Genomic DNA, 16578 nt, shown 5'->3' with positions numbered 1-16578 from the left:
ATTTACAGTGGAGGAAATGCTGTTCTGATGGAATAAAGTTTGAAAAACTCTGCTCATTTCTGCTTTGCCCTTTCCATCCTAAGTTGTTTAAAAGATTACCACTAGTACCTGACTGATTTGTTCCCCTCTTATTTTTTTTTCCCCAATTTTTTTTTTCTTAAGTCCTCGACAGTATTTAAGACCAGCAGGATGCTCAGTGCTTTTGATGCCACTGCCAGTTTTTTGTGCTTGGGGAAAGATTTAAAAAGTAGAGTTTGACTCCCTGTTGGGTTGGTCACAGTTGATTCCATAAATGCAAAGGAAGCAGTTCAGCTTTGGAGTTGTTTTGCTGTTTTCCTGTTTGGTCTTGGTTGTGCTGGTGCAGCCCTTGGTGTTTCCACAGAGATTGTCAATGTCTTCTGATACGGAGTTGGCGTTTTGTTACTCTCGGTGCTGTTCTCATTCTCTAGACCAGGATGCCAAGCAGATTATTAAACCCAGCATGGGGTTTCCAGTCTCACTTCATTACTAAAAGTTGCTCTGAAGCCGTGACAAAGTGCTCGCGTTTGGGCAGCAGATGGAATAGCTGGAGTGGAGATCATCTATCTGGGAAGCTCACTAATGGAATAGACTAAATGAGGTTGGAAGGTGCCATCAGTGGGTCCAAACCTCTGCTCAAAGCAGGGCCAGCTTGGTAATTAATGTTGGTTTCTAAGTTATGATACCATGTCCGGAGCGTTCTGTCCTTGGATGGAAGTGCAGTGGCACAGGGCCCCAAGGAGGCACACTGTTACTTTTCCTACTCATGGAATCATCCTGGTACCTTTGGATGTTCAGGACAGAGAATACTTGGGTCTCCTAGGGCTCTCTTTAAGCACAGGCAGTACAACATTATTCTTGCCAAGTGCAAGGAATTGCATCTTCTCTCTCTCCCCTTTGCTGTGGTTTCATCCTCCCCTCACATGCAGTAGCTGATCCTCTTGTGTCCTCCTCCTCATATGTATGACAGAGGGGGACCATGAGACCCTGTAAAAGACACCACTCACCATATTGTGCCACTTTGGGGCTAGGCAGGGGCCTGACCATTAGGAAGGTCAGTGCTTATGCAAAAATCCCCCCCAGCTATTCCCTTCGGTCCAAGCCATCCCCAAACTGACCTCCTACTTATGTTTTCCTCCCAACTGTCTAATCATTAACAAGCTGCTTAATGCACAACAAAAGACCAATTAACCCTAAAGCATTTAGTGAACTGCATGTAAATTAGTTGTAAAATGTTGCTGTAAACATTAAATGTTGGGCAATTACATAAACCAATAATTGCTAAAGTTGCATTTAGGAGCTTGAAAGAAAAAAAAAAATCTGCTTAAGTAGCACATCGGAGAACTCTGCTAATGGTTTTGTTTTTAACTGCAGCCATCCTGCTCTGGGTAGGTCCCAGCAGGCTGGGGCAACTTAGATTCCATGTGGTTTTAGTTGTGTAAGAAAAATAAAGGCATGGTGACCTTGTGCACCTTTGGAAACTGCAAGGAAAACCTCCAAAGGGCACAACCTGGAGTCTAGAAAGAAATGGTGGAAATATGGTAGATGGTATCCCATTGGATACCAGTGCCAGGTGATTCTGTGGATTGATTATTGTTTTCTTCAGATTCAGGCTGCATGAAACATTCCAGACCTGACTAAAACCTGGGCTCTGGAGAGAGGGTCTGGTGAGGTGTGAGCGCAAAGGGCCTGGCCGCTCGCTGCTGTTGGGTTCGCTTCCATCTTCTCTTCCTTGTTCTGCAGGCACCTGCCTCCTCCCATGTTAACCTTTGGAAGAGGCCAAGTGCCTGTGCACCCACCTGTGTGTTGGAGTTTCACACAAAGAAACTGCTTTGCTTTTCTGCACAATTTTTAATCCCCTTAATTGGCCGTCTCGCTCCAAGGTGGTCCAGGTTACCCACCGCTTCTCAAGCTCCTGCTGTTAATGGTCTTAAATAATTAATTTTCCTTGTATGCCTCATGTACTTATTCTCCATTTTTTAGTGGAATCTTTCATTTCTGGTAGTTTTGCTTTGACCTGGGCTTGTGTCAGACCCAGATGTTCCTAAATGGTGAAGTGTGGCTTTGCCTCCTTATTCTGTGTATTTGTGCTTCGCTGCTGCTTTAGAGCCTCTTTGTTGTTTTGGTAAAAGTATCTCTCTGTGTGGCTCATGTTGCATTCCGTAAGGAGTCACCAAATGTGTCTCTAGAAACCAGATTTCTCATTTTTCAGTGAAAAAACAAGTTGGGTTTGTTTGAACTCGCTTTCCTCCTTCCTCAGTTTTGGCAGTAGCCTTTTCTGGAGTATATTGATCTTAATTACAGTGTATTCACTTACTGAAAGCCAACCTGTGCTTAATTTTCCTGGATAAATCCATTTGAAAATGGTCTTTTATTTTTCTTGCACACAGTTTTACTAGTATAGATCCTGTCACGTTCCTTTCCTGAAAGTGGAAATATTTTATACTTATGTTTCCTTGATTGAATTACAGAAATTTGCTTAAAGCTGTAAAACTACCTTTCAGCATGGGTGAGACCCCAGCAAATCCACTGTTTTTTTCCACCATAGTCATGTTCTGTGGAGGTTTGGTGCTCGTGTAGGAGGTGGGGGGTGAGTCTGTGAAGCTCAGAGTTAAAAGGAGACGGAAGCTTGAACTTCACTTGCTGTTGCAAGGGGAAACCAGTGAAGAGCAGGAGCTGCCCAAATGTCACCAGGCTTTTGAGAACAAGTTGAATTGGGAGCTTCTGGGAAGCCGCTTGGAAGGAGTGTGCTGCTGGCAGCCTGGAGCTGTGCCGAGCCTGGAGTTAATGGTGGTTAATTTTTAAAGGCAGGGGCAAAACTGGTTATTGTGTCTTTGTCTCAATAGGGTCTTTCTGCTCCCGAAATGCCATTGCAAGAGCCCTTTTCTGAGTTCTCTTGACCCAGAGAGAAAATGAAAATGCCTTCAGAGAAGTGGTTTATCCACACAAAACTTTGTTTTGCCACGCTGCTAACTGATGGGGACAGTTCCGTCGGGATGGTCGTAACATCTCCAGGGATGCCAAGTGAGGGAGGCGGCGTTTATCAGGATTTAAAATACAGAATAAATGCAGGCACCTGAAAGGGCAGGTCTGTAGGGATGGATCCACCCCATGGAGCTTGCTCTGCAGCAGCAGGGAAATGTGAGGAAAACCAGCACCCAGACAGGAAATCAACTGGTTTTGTAACCACCCTGTCAGGCCAAATCCTGGTGCACTCCTAGTCAATGGAAGCATTGTCTGGATTCTCAGGCTGGCTTTGCAGCTTTTTAGATAAGCGGCTGTGAACCGTTCTGAGCCAAAAGGGCAGTTTGTCACTGAATGAAGCTTTTCAGAAGGTGGTGGAAAAATAGACAACCCTTTCTCAAAGCATCTCTAAGGAGCTTGGCACCTTCCCCCTGCTGTGAGTCAAGGTAAAGTGGCCTCCTGAGCTCTGGCTTCTGAGCTGGTTGGACCTGATGATCCTTGAGGTCTCTCCAACCTGGTATTCTACAGTTCTGTGATTCTATGATAGTGCTTTTAGTGTGGAGATATGTGTAGGACAAGGGGGAACGGCTCCCCACTGATGGGGCACGGTTAGATGGGATATCAGGAAGAAATTCTCCCCTGTGAGAGTGGGGAGGCCCTGGCACAGGTTGCCCAGAGAAGCTGTGGCTGTCCCCTCCCTGGAAGTGTCCAAGGCCAGGTTGGATGGGGCTTGGAGCAACCTGGTGTAGTGGGAGGTGTCCCTGCCCATGGCAGGGGGCTGGAACAAGATGATCTTTAAATCCCTTCCAGCCTAAACCAGTCTGGAATTCTATAAAATACATATTTACACCATGGCTTCCCTCTCCTACGTGGAGTTTGAAGCAGGACAGGTTATCAGGAAGAACTAACAACCTGCAGAACCCCCCAACATGTGTGTTTAGCTCTTGTGCACCAGTTGGTCTCTGCAAGGATGGTAAGGAATAATAATGCACGTTTCCCTCTGTGCCCAGAATGGATGAGGCGTTTGGCAACATCGGAAACAGAGGGGACAGAATGAAAAGAGCTGAAAGCGTAAAGTGTGGATGCCAGAAACATTCAGTACTCCTTGAAAAACAGCCTGGCAACGGAGGTGGGCTCCACTGCAGCCGGAGACACGGGACGAAGGGCTCGGCATGCACGGCGACTGTGGGAATAAATACGGAAAATCCTCACCCGCGTGTGTGTCGCTTCCTCCCTCTGTGGGTGGGTTCTGTCCTGCCAAGGCCCTGCCGACGGAGACTTCCAGAAGTGCTGAAACAGTCAGGGCCACTGTGGAGATTGATTGAACGGGACAGATAGACAGTGATGAAACCCTGCTTGTGAGAAGAGCTTAATAGGCAGAAAATTGGCTATTGCAGCCGGAGGGCTGGTTGGGAAGCACAGAGAGGGAAGTTTCCTCTTGTCGTTGCATGGAAGCTTAAACTCAAGAGAAGAGCCCAGAGCTGCTACAGCTGTATCCTTAGAAGTGTCCCTGTGCCCTCCCTGTTACTTAAACGAGGTAAATGAGCAGCGGTAAACTGAGTTACAGTTTGGTAGGAGGGCTTGTGGCTGATGCAAGGAAATAACACTACTTACAGGGACTGCAGCACATCAAACCGGCTTTAAAACTGGCTTTGGGGAGCCACATTTCAGTGTTGGAAAAGAAAAGGATGTTTTTTTTGTTTCCCAGAGGAGCAGGGGTTTTCCCTTGTGCTTACGAAGAGCAGTTGCTTTGTGGCCACATGGTGCAGTGATACTGATGGAGGTATGGGAGGAGTTGTGTGTGATCATGGTGTGCTTACAGTGTTTAAGATACCAGGAGCCAGCAGGATCCCAGAGAGGTGGACAGCACCAGTCTCTCCAGGAAGGAGACTGTGCAAGCCACACTGCTTTAGAAAGGGAAACATAGAAAAGCCAAAGAAGGAAAATTATGAGAATTGAGGAGTGATTTTTGAACTCAGTTCTGTGTGGCAGCCACTCTGCTGCTGTTTCACTGGGGACTTGACTGTTGCTCAGATCCAATGGAGGTGTGATGCCAGACAGCATCCTGTATCTGTGTGACAGCAGGAAATGTTCCAGAGCTCTGGAGAAAGCCAGGCTTTCTCTAGATGCTGCTCGCTCTTTATTAAAGTCTTCTTGGCAACTGCTCAGGAACAGCTCCTTAAAAATGTGCTGCCGTAACAGTTTGACACAACTGGAAGTAAGATGGTTGACCTCCAGGACCAGTCAAAAAATACCTTTGTTATCTGTATTTTGCAATGAATTGCTTGTGGTGTAGTTTATATCAGGGTTTATAACCGGTATGGTTTGACACTGTGGACTAGTTTGTTCGTACAAGTAAGTGTCAGAGGCATTGCTGCTGCCTTTAATGCCATTAAGAATGGCACTCAGAGAATCTAGAAAATTTTTAAAATGTGATATAGAAAGAAAGACAAATTTCCTGTTTTTCTCTCAGTTTGAGAGCCAGTCACTGTTGATTAGCATCTAGCTGTGGCATACCTGCAGGGAATTTTATGGTCTGCGTACACCCAATTCCACACCCTTGGAATCAGGGGAGCCTTGGCATTGATGGGAGCAGGCAGAACCTCGCACTGTTAGTACATAAAATACTCAGTTTGGCTCAACTGGATAATCATGTGTCTGTGGGAGGTTATCTGTTCCCATTTCCTTGGGATTCTGCAGCTGCCTCTGCTTCTGGCAGGTTATGTAGATATTACTGGTTTTGGCTGCAGCTGGAAAAAACAGTCAGTCTTTGAAGGCAGAGTCTCCCTCGAGTGGAACAATGTTGGAAAAAGCTCATCATGGGACTTGGGGTATAGCATATGGTGGTCTCTCCATCATAGCCATGTGGGTGAAATTGGCAGGCTGTCTTCTTTTATAGGAATTGCCTTTTAGGATAAGGGTCACCAGATTTTCATGAGATAGTGCTGGGTTTGTTTAGAAGCTTCACAGACTCATTGTCAACGTTGCATCCACAGATGAGTTAATGTGAAACATTTTTGTTAGAAGGGTCCTTTTTCTCTCCCTGCATCTCCAAGGAATGTTTTAATGAAGTATCTGTAGGCACAGCACCAAAGACCAAGGGAGCTGAGAATGCCCAGCAAAGCATTACGTAAATGCTGCCGTTCTTCTGGCACTCGAGAGAACACAGTATTAGTAAGAATTTGTCTAATACTGCAGGTTTTTTGCAGATCGAACGCTTAATATATGCCACATGCTGCAGAGGAGCTTACTGCAAAACATGTACAATCATGCAGTCCAATAGTCCAGCAAAAACTGGATTGTTCCAGAGGCAGTGCTGTTCATTATGTCTGGGAAGGGGCACGATCAAGGGATGGGGTAGATTTGCTCCAAGATGGATCAAGCACCTCAAAGAGCGTTCTTTGCACCCCACAGTCATACAAGAAGTGGCCTGGGGTGGGATCTGGGTAGTGTGGGGAGCGTTCCCTCCTGGCTGCCAAGTCCTGCCTGTGGAAAGTCTAATCTGCCTCACAGTCAGCCCGCCCCAGCACAGGGTCAAAAAGTAATCGTTCATAAGCAAAGAGGGAAAACAAGCAAAAGAGAAATTCTCACGGTTGCTTAGAGTGATTAGCTGGGGAGCGGATCACCCAGGAGCGGTTCTGTGGGACCATGGAAAAGGCCAGTGTGCAGCCTCGGAGCAGTGTCCCCGGTGCAGGCTTTCCAAAAGTAGGTGTCATGTATAAATCCATGTGCACTTGGCTTCTTTGATGGTGCTCGGGGATGCTTGTGCTTGGTGGAGCACTTGGGGAATCAGGAAATCAGTTCTCACCTGGGCTCTTCTGCAGATATTGGTGTTACCTGAAGTGATCATTCTCCCTTCCATAACGGGAATAACAGTTCTTACCTGTAAAGGTGCAGGAATAGCATGGAGAGTCTGTGTGCTCCAGAAATGCTGGATAGTATTGCTGGTGAAGCAGGAGAGCATCCCTTGTCTTACCCTGTGGCCTTGGCCAGTGCGTTGGATGCCGTACAGGAACCGGCAGAGGTGTCCAAGGGGATAGTTTTCAGTGACTCCTGGTTTTAGGTGGGACTCCGTTCAGGTTTGTCTTTGAAGGAAACTGGTGGGACTGTGAGCCATCAAAGCCTCCCTGCTTGCCTTTAGCTGGTATCTTGTATTGACATTAACACACAATTAAAATTGGCTTTGATAATGGAGAATTTTGGAAGGGAAGTCAGCTGACTGGAAAGGAAACAAGTTTAAATCTGTTACAGGTGTCTGCACAAGTGTCACTGCTCTGACTGCGGATAGGTTTGAGCCTAGCTTTGGCAGAAGGAGGGCAGCCCCAGAAAGGACCGGGAGTACGACCATGTCCTATTTTAATAAGCCTGCCTGGAAAGCACGTTTGACAAACAGCTTTCCTTGATACTGGTTCCACAGGCTCTGGAGAGGGATTTGCACCAGGTCTCTCAGGGATTTCTGTAGCTGCCAACACACTTAGAAGTAACAGAGAACTTCATGTCTGATGGTCCCTTTGGCCTTGGATGGAGGAAGCAGTTGACCGAGGGGCAGGTCCCCAGGGTCTTCAGAAGTGTCCCTGGTAACAGCCAGCTGAAAAAGCAGGAGGAAAAGCATTTTGGCTGAGTGGAGAACAGGACTTGTGCATCAACACAGATAGCCCCTGTCCTCTGTCCTGAGGCAGCATCATACACCCAGAGAGCCAGGCTGAAACTGCTTTCCACCCACCACCAGCCAGACCCTTGGCACGGAAGCAGGAGGTGACTTTAGGATAGGGGCCAATGCCACAAAGCCCCTCCGGCATGTCTGTGTGCGGCTCTGCCATCGCACCAGGCAGCAAGGGAGGGCTGCCACCAAAGCTGTGGCCAGAGCAGGGCTGGGAAACTCATCCATGCCTGATTTGAGGTTGTTGTGCTAGAATGTGTCTCTCCCTATTTCTCAACTCCTGAGATATCTCTCTCTTGATGGAGATTGATTTTTGCCTTTGGGAACCCGAGGGTATACATTGTGCTCGGAATTGGCCTGAGCTGAACTTGGAGAAACTGCTGATGTGTTTGCTCTTGTGCAAATTATGGATTTTATAAGCTTCCTCATGGACAGTGTGTGGCTGAATGGAACAGGAAAGGGAAGAGGCAGAAGTGAGAGACATCACCCATGGATGGCATTGCCTCTATATCCACGTTGTGTTGGAACATTCAACTCTCTGCAATTAATATCTTAATTCCTCTCCCATTCAGGGGAAAATATAATCCCCAGCCATCTAAGTCTCTGGGTTAGCCTTTTCTCTCCTGCAAATATCTGCTGACCATCAGGTTGTTCTCTTGAATAAGACAGCAAGGAAAACAGTATTGACCAGCCTGAGCTGCTCCTGGCATCAGTGGTGCTGGTTCAAGCAGCTCCTGAACTGGACGACCGAGGTGGAAGCGGAGGTGATGGCCAAGGCTGGGGCAGGCTGGCGAGGTGCTGCTCAAAGGTCGGGCAGGCAAGGCTGAGGGGTCACCTCCCGGGTTAATGACTCTCCAGTCCCTGAGCCCGGTGCTCAGCTGGCTGCTTGCACTGAGCACACAGTGTTCGCCTGGAGATTAAGATGAAAATGTGTTCTCCTTGCTAAAGAGAGCACATAAACAACCCATAAACGGCCCATTAACCCACAAAATCGCAATAAAGAACATGTGGTCAAGCGAGCATCGGGGACCTGTGACCCAGCAAACGCCCTAATGGGATTGTGAACCTTATCATTGGCCCTAAGTGTGGATAATGGGAAATTAGCAGCAGGGAAAGGAGGAAGGCAAGAAAGAAGGGGTGACGGACGATGGGCACTCAGGTTCAGTGGGCAAAATGTTGTGGAATGACCATGTTATGGGTAGGAATATCAGGGTAACACTTCCATATAGTAAAACCACTTCAAAATGACCCAGGAGACACTCCTCCCATTGGCTTCAGTGGATACCTTCAACAGCTCAAGAAGCTCTGCAGTCCCTTCTCTTACAACCTCTTCCAAGCAGCAGCCACTTCTGTGCTCTGCCTTGCTTTTTGAAGCAATAGGATGGACATGTATTTTATTTGTTTCCTAGCTGTGATATTCAAATTCTGTTTGAATATGAAAGTATATTGAGATTCATTAGTGCAGGTAAAGGGGGAGGACAATGGCACATGCATGGGATGGATGGATGGATAGTCTGGAGTCTTGTTCCAGCCCACTGCCATGGGCAGGGAGACCTTCCACTGTCCCAGGTTGCTCCAAGCCCCATTCAACCTGGCCTTGGACACTTGCAGGGATGGGGCAGGCACAGCTTCTCTGGGCACCCTGTGCCAGTGCCTCACCATCCTCACAGGGAAGAATTTCTTCCCAATATCCCATCTAACCCTGCCTTCTGTCAGTGCAAAGCCATTCCCCCTTGTCCTGTCACTCCAGGCCCTTGTCAGAAATCCCAGCTCTCCTGAAGCATGCAGGAAGTTGAATGGTTCGTGAGGGGGAGGCTGCTGTAGCGGCAGGGAAAGGTCCTTGGGTCCCAGGAGATTCCAAAGGCATTTATGATTACAAATATACTTCCGGTCAAAAAGAAATCTGTATTACAGAAGCATCATCACTCCGAGTAATTTAGGAGGAAAGCAATGAAAGTTTGTTTAAGGAAAAGAAAAAGGAGTAAAGGGCATGTTTTTTACTGGTTTCTTTTTTCCCATTGCAAATTGAGACTGTTTACCCTGGAAAAATCAATGTGGTCGGACACCTGGTGTAATTAATTATTTTGCAAGAGACAGCCAGCTGATCTTTTGAAAAGAAAGGAGTTTTTAGCAGAACTGAGAACTGTTCAAAGTTCATAGTCTGCTGTGTATCTCTAATGCTGATAAGCATCCAGCAGAAAGGATGCCTGTCTTAAAATGTCACATGGTCACACCTTTGTTTTAAAGTGATATGCTCAGAAAAAGACTGTAGACCCCAAGGAGCCCTCCAGCAAGGTGACTCTGGCAGTATGGCCTCCAGTTATCTTTAGGAGATGCCCTCAGGCCTTGGGATGGGGACAGTGATGCTCTCGGGTTTGAATTTTGAATCCTTAACCAGGAAACGGTTTCTGTCCTTTTTCTCGAGCTTATAATGCAAACAGACTTTGCTTGTGCTGTGTGTTGAATGTAGTTCTTTTGCCTAAACAGGCAGTCTTTTCCAACCAGGACCAGTTGTTTTTTTTTTCAGTGCATTGGTGCCTGACTAAATGCATTGGGTCGCATTCTTCATGTATAGACGAGACTACCCTTCTGTTAAATATTCCTGTGTTTTCCAGTGGTGGGCTGGGGAGGTTCCAGCCTGCCTTGCAGGCCAATGGCAGCCCAAACCTGGCTGGCACAGAGGGAGGGGAAAGCCAGCAGTGGGATGCTGTGCCAGCAAGCCCCCAATTGGTTTGGCTGGAACTGGTTTTAGGTCATATAAAAAAGGGGGTGAAGGATCCGGGCTGCTCAGAGAGTGGCAGGTCCTCGGACGGCGCCGCAGAGCACATTGGTTCTGAGCTCCATAGTGCTTCTTTTTTACAAGGGCTGCAAATTGCTGTAACGTAGTTAAGGTCTGTAGGAAGAGACAAGTTTTCCTGAACTTTACTCCCAGCTTGAACTTGTAAGAAGTTCAGTGAGAGGCAAGGAAGGGGAGAGAGGGAGATAGAGGCACCCTCGCTCACACCCCTGCGTCCGCAGCGACGAGGATGTCAGATGGCAAAGGCAGCCTGGAGAAACAGCTGAATGGCCTTGGGGAGCAGGGCAAGGAGAGGAGCCGCACGTCGCTGGTCATCTCGCAGGCCGTTAACCGCAGTATTTTCACCTCTGCAGTCTCCCCCGCCGCCGAGCGCATCCGCTTCATCCTCGGAGAGGAAGATGACAGCCCCGCGCCCCCGCAGCTCTTCACCGAGCTGGACGAACTTCTGGCTGTCGATGGACAGGAGATGGAGTGGAAGGAGACTGCAAGGTGGGTTGGTTTTCCTTTACCCTGAAAGGGAAGGGCAGCCAGCAGCGCTCCCATGGGAAATTCCTATTTTAGCATTCCATTGGGTAATACCTGTGCTGCAGGATCGCACAGGGAAGCCACAGAAGGGTGCCTGTATAGCTCAAATTGCCATTCTTTGATAAATGAGAGAATTTGAGGGTTTGTTTAAATATTCCAAAAGAAAAACTAGGAAAAAAAGTAGAGTATCAGATTGACTGGAATAGTTTGCCTGTGGAGAGAAAAGTATGGGCTGAGTAGTCCTTTGCAAATGTGACATGTCCTGACCAGAATTGCCAGAAGTTGCTGCCTGAGTCAAAACTGCATCAGTACTATTGCCCCAAGCAGCTTTTGAGCCTGATCCCACCTCACACCACAGGCTGGGAAATTTTGGCTGTGCCTGTCCTAGTGAGTTACTGACGGAATTCATTCTAAATAGGAAAAAAAGCTGAAAGGTATTTTCTTGTGAAGAAATTGTTCAAGGTGCATATTAAATGCTGGGTGGGATTGCTTGCTTTGAGTTCCTTGGTTGAGTTCTTTGATGCTGCTGTTAGTTTGGTCAAAAAGCCATGACAAAAAAGCTGGGATGTTTTTGGGGTCTGGCTGCTACAAGTTACATGTAGTTTATATCTGAATACCACTGACCTATTCCCAGTTGCCCTCACCGAGCCTGGGTCTTTTCCTTTTCCTTTGTGGAGGCTGGGCTAAGCTCTTTCCCCACCTTCCCCCTCTTAAGGGCACTGTCTGTGTTCAGAGTTAGCCCCTGTTCGGTCACCTTAATCTTCTTTACCTGTGATTTAATGAGCTGCTCCACCACCTAATCCTTTACCCCTTATCTTGCTTTATTTTTGCTTCTCAGTCACTTGGGGAACTTAATGACTTTTCACCTCTTACTCTCTAACTTCTGACTTGTTGCTCATCCTTTTCTCCCTTTATTGCTCTTCTTCCCTCTTACCATGAGTTCAGTACTTCTGGGGTTTAGGTGTTTTTACACGTTTGGTAGAAGTGCTGCATTGAGCTGTATGTGGGGTTCTCTCCAGGCTTCTTCTCCTGAGCAGCAAACCACAGGACGAGGGGAAACAGCCTCAGGTTTAGGTTGGGTATTAGAAAAAAGTTCTTCACCCAAAGGGTTGTCTGCCCAGGGTAATGGTGGAGTCCCCATCCCTCAAGGGGATTTAACAAATGTGTAGATGTGATGCTGAGGCACATGGGTTGGGGGTGGCCTTGGCTTTGCTGGATTAAGGTTTGGATTGGATGATCTTAGAGGAATTTGCCAAGCTGAATGGATCCATGATTCTTTGTATAAATTACACAGAATGTAATGAAGCACCTTGTTGAGGTGCTGTGCAATTCCTAAATTGGCCCAACCTCCTGCCTTGCAGCTGTTTCGTGGATAGGGATCTTACAAAGTGTCTGATTGTTCAGGATTGTACGTTCCTGAAATTACTTAATCTTGCACCACAGAACTTCCTGAGAGCTCCTGAGCATCTCCCAGTGCATCCAGAGCTGGCTGGCGCTGTGCTTCAGTGGGCACAGGATCCGCCAGCTGTTCCGGGGTTGTTTTACATCTGCTGGTGCAGAACAGCTCCCCCACAACTGGGAAGTTGCATGAGCAGGTGCTGAACGCAGGAAAAAGGGCAGGCCTGTGTGGGTGGAGGAGAGAGGAGAGGACAGAGGAGACCCTGAGGGGCTGATGCTTTCCCTGGCCCCAGTGCAGAACTGCACAGCTCCCAGCTGAGGAGAGCAACACTGCCTGCACGCTAATGCGGGGCTAAAGGCCGCACTCATATTTGAGAGAACAAACAATCGCATTACCTTCCTCATCTCCCTTCTGCTCTGTTCTGACATCTGCACATTCCTCCTGTCTGCCTGCTGCACCTCACTCCCCACAGCCCCGTGAAAGCTGTCTTGATATTATCAGGTGTAAAAGGCTGAAGAATAAAAATGTAATTCCTGGCACAGCTTATATAACAAAAAAATATCATAATAGAAGTTTAAAAAATCCATAGCCACCATCCCACAGTTCCTTTTCTCTGTAATCCCCTCACCTTCCTGCCATCTCCCTTCCTTATAGAACGACAGTCCCCACACCATAGTTAGATGTGTCTTGGTCCCCAAAGATACTTCACTGAGCCTCATGACAGGCTGGGGACCTCCAGCTGCTGCAGGTCTTTTCCTTTTTCTGCTTCACTCTGTATGCTATGACTACCTCTGGAATGCAGGCATTCCCATGTTAGTGCAGCCTGGTTAGTGGAAGGTGTCCCTACCCATGGCAGCACTTTGGAACCAGGTGAGCTTTGAGGTCCCTCCCAACCCACACCACTCTCTGATTGCATGAATAGAGCAGGCTTTAGTTCACCCAGGTTTGCAAGTTAATATTTGGTTTATTGTGTTAGGATTGTGGATTGTAGTGAGAAAAGTAAACAAAAAGCAAATATTGATAGTTGTGAGTAATCACTTTCTCTGGAAGGACAAACACGGGTAATTTGCAGACTTCCTGCTGTTACAGGGTAAGTGTGATTCGGTCCCACATCAGACAAGCCCCTGAAGTGCACAGATTTGCATCCACCCAGGTCCCTCAGGTGTCCTAGGGAATGCTTAGCTTTTGTGAACTAAAAGGACCTTACTAATTGGAGATGAAAATTGGTCTTTTAGCTCGAGTTAAAAAGCAGCTTTAAAAAACAAAGTCTCAGAGATTATTGCAATTGGGAAGCATAATTGATTAATCCTCAAGTAATAACATTTTTCAAGATTAAAGATAATTTTGCTTGCTGCTAATAATATTCTTCTGAACAAATTTATGAGCTTCCTTACCTTATGTGTCTGGGGTTTTTCCTTAATAATCCCTTTATATTAGTCGCTGGAATTTCTGTTTTCCACCTATATTAAAATGGTGTCTCAATTGGGGATTAAAAAGCACTTCTGCTTTGCCATTAGGGCATATTGAACCACCTTTTCCTGCACCAGCCATTGCTGGGTGCTGTGGAAAAGAAGAAGGTGTGGGCCAGGTGAGATCCCCCAGCCCGCACAGGAGCCATGTGCTTCATCCCAGCTGCCCATCCCTGTGTGCTCGGAGCCGGGAGCAGCAGAGCCAAGGGCAGGGTCAAGGCTGCAGGGGGAAGTGGGGATGGGCCGCAGCCCAGGGAGATGGAGCCTCCTGCTTCCCTGCTGTTGGGATGTAGTTTTAGGGGTGTAAAGAGTGTTTTGCACAGATCAGGATTTAACCTTTGCTCTCGCCTTCCATTAGAGATAAGTTTTCTGGATTTTTCAGACCTGCTTGGTTAAATCATTAGACAGCAGCTGGAGGGAAAGAATGAGTCCCTTAATTTGTGCCTCCTCCTTTGGCGGCTCAATTGTTCTCTAAGAGCACCTTCAGACGTGGCTGGGATGTGCTCCTCTCTTCCCCCCCTTTGCCAGCCTGTGGGCATGAGACAGCAGTATTCCATGCTTCCTGCATCTTGGCAGTGGCTAATTCCATATTTTATTGCCTGAATTTGAATCACACAATCATTTAGGTTGGAAAAGCCTTCTAGGACAATGGAATCCAACTATTAAACCAGAACTGCCTAGGTAGTGAAGGACATGTTACCTTATTTCCAGAAATGCTGTTTTATTTCCCTGCAAGGAGCCAACGCCTTAACCCCATCTCACTGCTCTGCCCTGCCGTAGGTGGATCAAGTTTGAGGAGAAGGTAGAACAAGGTGGGGAGCGATGGAGCAAACCGCACGTGGCCACCTTGTCTCTGCACAGCCTGTTCGAGCTGAGGACATGCATAGAGAAGGGCTCCATCATGCTGGATATGGAGGCCTCTTCCCTCCCGCAGGTGGTGGGTAAGTACACCTGTTTTGACTCTTTCCCTCACCCCTTCCCCACAAATTTTTATTAACCCTGATACAGTTTTATGGATGGTTTTAATGAAAAAGCGCTGCTTTTTCAATAAAAGAGGGGAAAAAAAGAAGAAGAATTAAGAAGGGAAAACTAGAAAGTACCTGGAGAAGGATAGCAGTTAGATAGAAAGAGTCCTTCTCAGTGCAGGAGGAAGAGTAAAAGACATCAATTTATGTTCACTATGGAAGAGGTGACACATGAGAGGGCCACGTCTCTGGGGGCAGAGATACCCATCAGATACTGTTCATGCAAAATGACTCAGACCAGGATCTGCTCTTGGGTGAGGTGTTCAGCTGCCCACTGAAGGCAGGTGGGGCTGTGTTTAGGATGGGATGCCTAGCAAGGGAGAGGGGCGACCAGCCCCAGCACCAGCTGGTGCTCTGCTCTGCAGAATGGGATGGCAGGTTTTGTACCATCAAAGTAGTTGTGGCCTGGCATGATGCTTGGTGACATTGCTGAGAGCCAGATCATGTTGCCTGTGGCCTCTGAGAACTTAGAGAAAATAAATTTTCCAAGTGAGCCATCCAGTGGAGGGACATTTAACCAAAATGCTGAGTTTAGGAGCCATTACATGAAGAGATTTTAAAGAGCAAAATTAAATACTTCCTCCACCAAAACTCAGTGCTTTGAATGATCATCTCAGGAAGCAAGGTCAAAATTATCCTGGCATGGAATTCTCCCATACACTGGATTGTAAGACTTGGAATTACAAAAGCTGCCTCTGGTGTTAAATACAGAGTTTTGAACTTAGTTTTGCAAGTGCTTATGGTGACATTTATCTTCCTCTGCTTTTGTGTCTGTGTATCCAAATGCACAGTTTTGCAAAGTTTTAACAAAATAAACCCCCCAAGAACCTCTCAAGTTTTCTGCTGAAGCTGAACCTGCTTCGGAAGCTGATGTTCATGGTCCGAAACCTTAAACTCTCAAACATTAAATTTTCTTTTGAAGTCCCTTCGAGATGTCACCTTCAATCTCCTTCTTCAACACCCAAATTAAATCTAATTCCTAGGAGATTAAATTACACATCAGTGGCTGCTGTTGCTGTGACACTGTGACACTGTCCTGAGCGGGGTGTTTTTGCTGGTCCAGACCCTTAATCAGACAGGTAGGGATATCCAGGATGATTTAATCATGATCACTTGGCTGGTGTCTGGTAGTGACACACAGGAAAGGAAAAATCCAAAGAAAAACTGTTGTTTGTGTTTTATCAGGAACAGGGAAGGGAAGTGCCAGATAGAAAAGGAGGAACTTGAATGAAGGCTCTGAACAAAATACTCCAAAAATCACTAACCAAAACCACGAGCAAGAAAAGCTTGTATTAAAATAACACTTCACAAAAGTCAGCCTTTTGCCAAACATTTTGTGTAAGGGTACCTACGTGCATATACCCACCCTGTCTTAATTTGAGAGGAAGAACTAAGCTCTTCCTTAGGGACTTGAAGAGGCATTAGTTCTTGGGCAGCACATAGAGGATGACTTTCTGACTCACTGAGTTAGCAAATGTGATGCGTGTCGTGCCTCCCCCTTCCCATAACTTTTATTGTTAGCACAAATAAAAGTTACCAGCAGACAAATATGAGCTGCCACTTGCCCTCGGGGGACAGCGCGTGAACTCAAGCCGTCAAGGGAACAACTTCATGCGGGATTTATTGCACAGGGGACATTCTTCGTAGGTCTGGTCACCTTCTTGCCTTTTTCCTCTGGGATAGGGGAGGAGAAAGGAGGGAATTGATGGGAAGTGAGCAGG

The 16578-nt window shown here is 47.0% G+C and overlaps 1 protein-coding gene across 3 annotated transcripts in view; it reads left to right on the top strand.

Moving 5' to 3' along the window:
• SLC4A4 (solute carrier family 4 member 4) overlaps positions 1-16578 on the top strand; it is a 146610-nt gene that overhangs the window by 84713 nt on the left and 45319 nt on the right. For all 3 annotated transcript variants that reach the window (XM_069012380.1, XM_069012378.1, XM_069012381.1), the window contains exons 4-5: positions 10793-10928; positions 14613-14773. In XM_069012380.1, the coding sequence (XP_068868481.1) occupies positions 10793-10928; positions 14613-14773 (297 nt within the window). The remainder of the gene's footprint in view (positions 1-10792; positions 10929-14612; positions 14774-16578) is intronic.

The sequence above is a fragment of the Aphelocoma coerulescens genome, chromosome 4 (assembly GCF_041296385.1).
Source record: "Aphelocoma coerulescens isolate FSJ_1873_10779 chromosome 4, UR_Acoe_1.0, whole genome shotgun sequence".
NCBI classification, from domain to species: Eukaryota; Metazoa; Chordata; class Aves; order Passeriformes; family Corvidae; genus Aphelocoma; species Aphelocoma coerulescens.
This window is presented reverse-complemented; position numbering and strand designations above follow the sequence as displayed.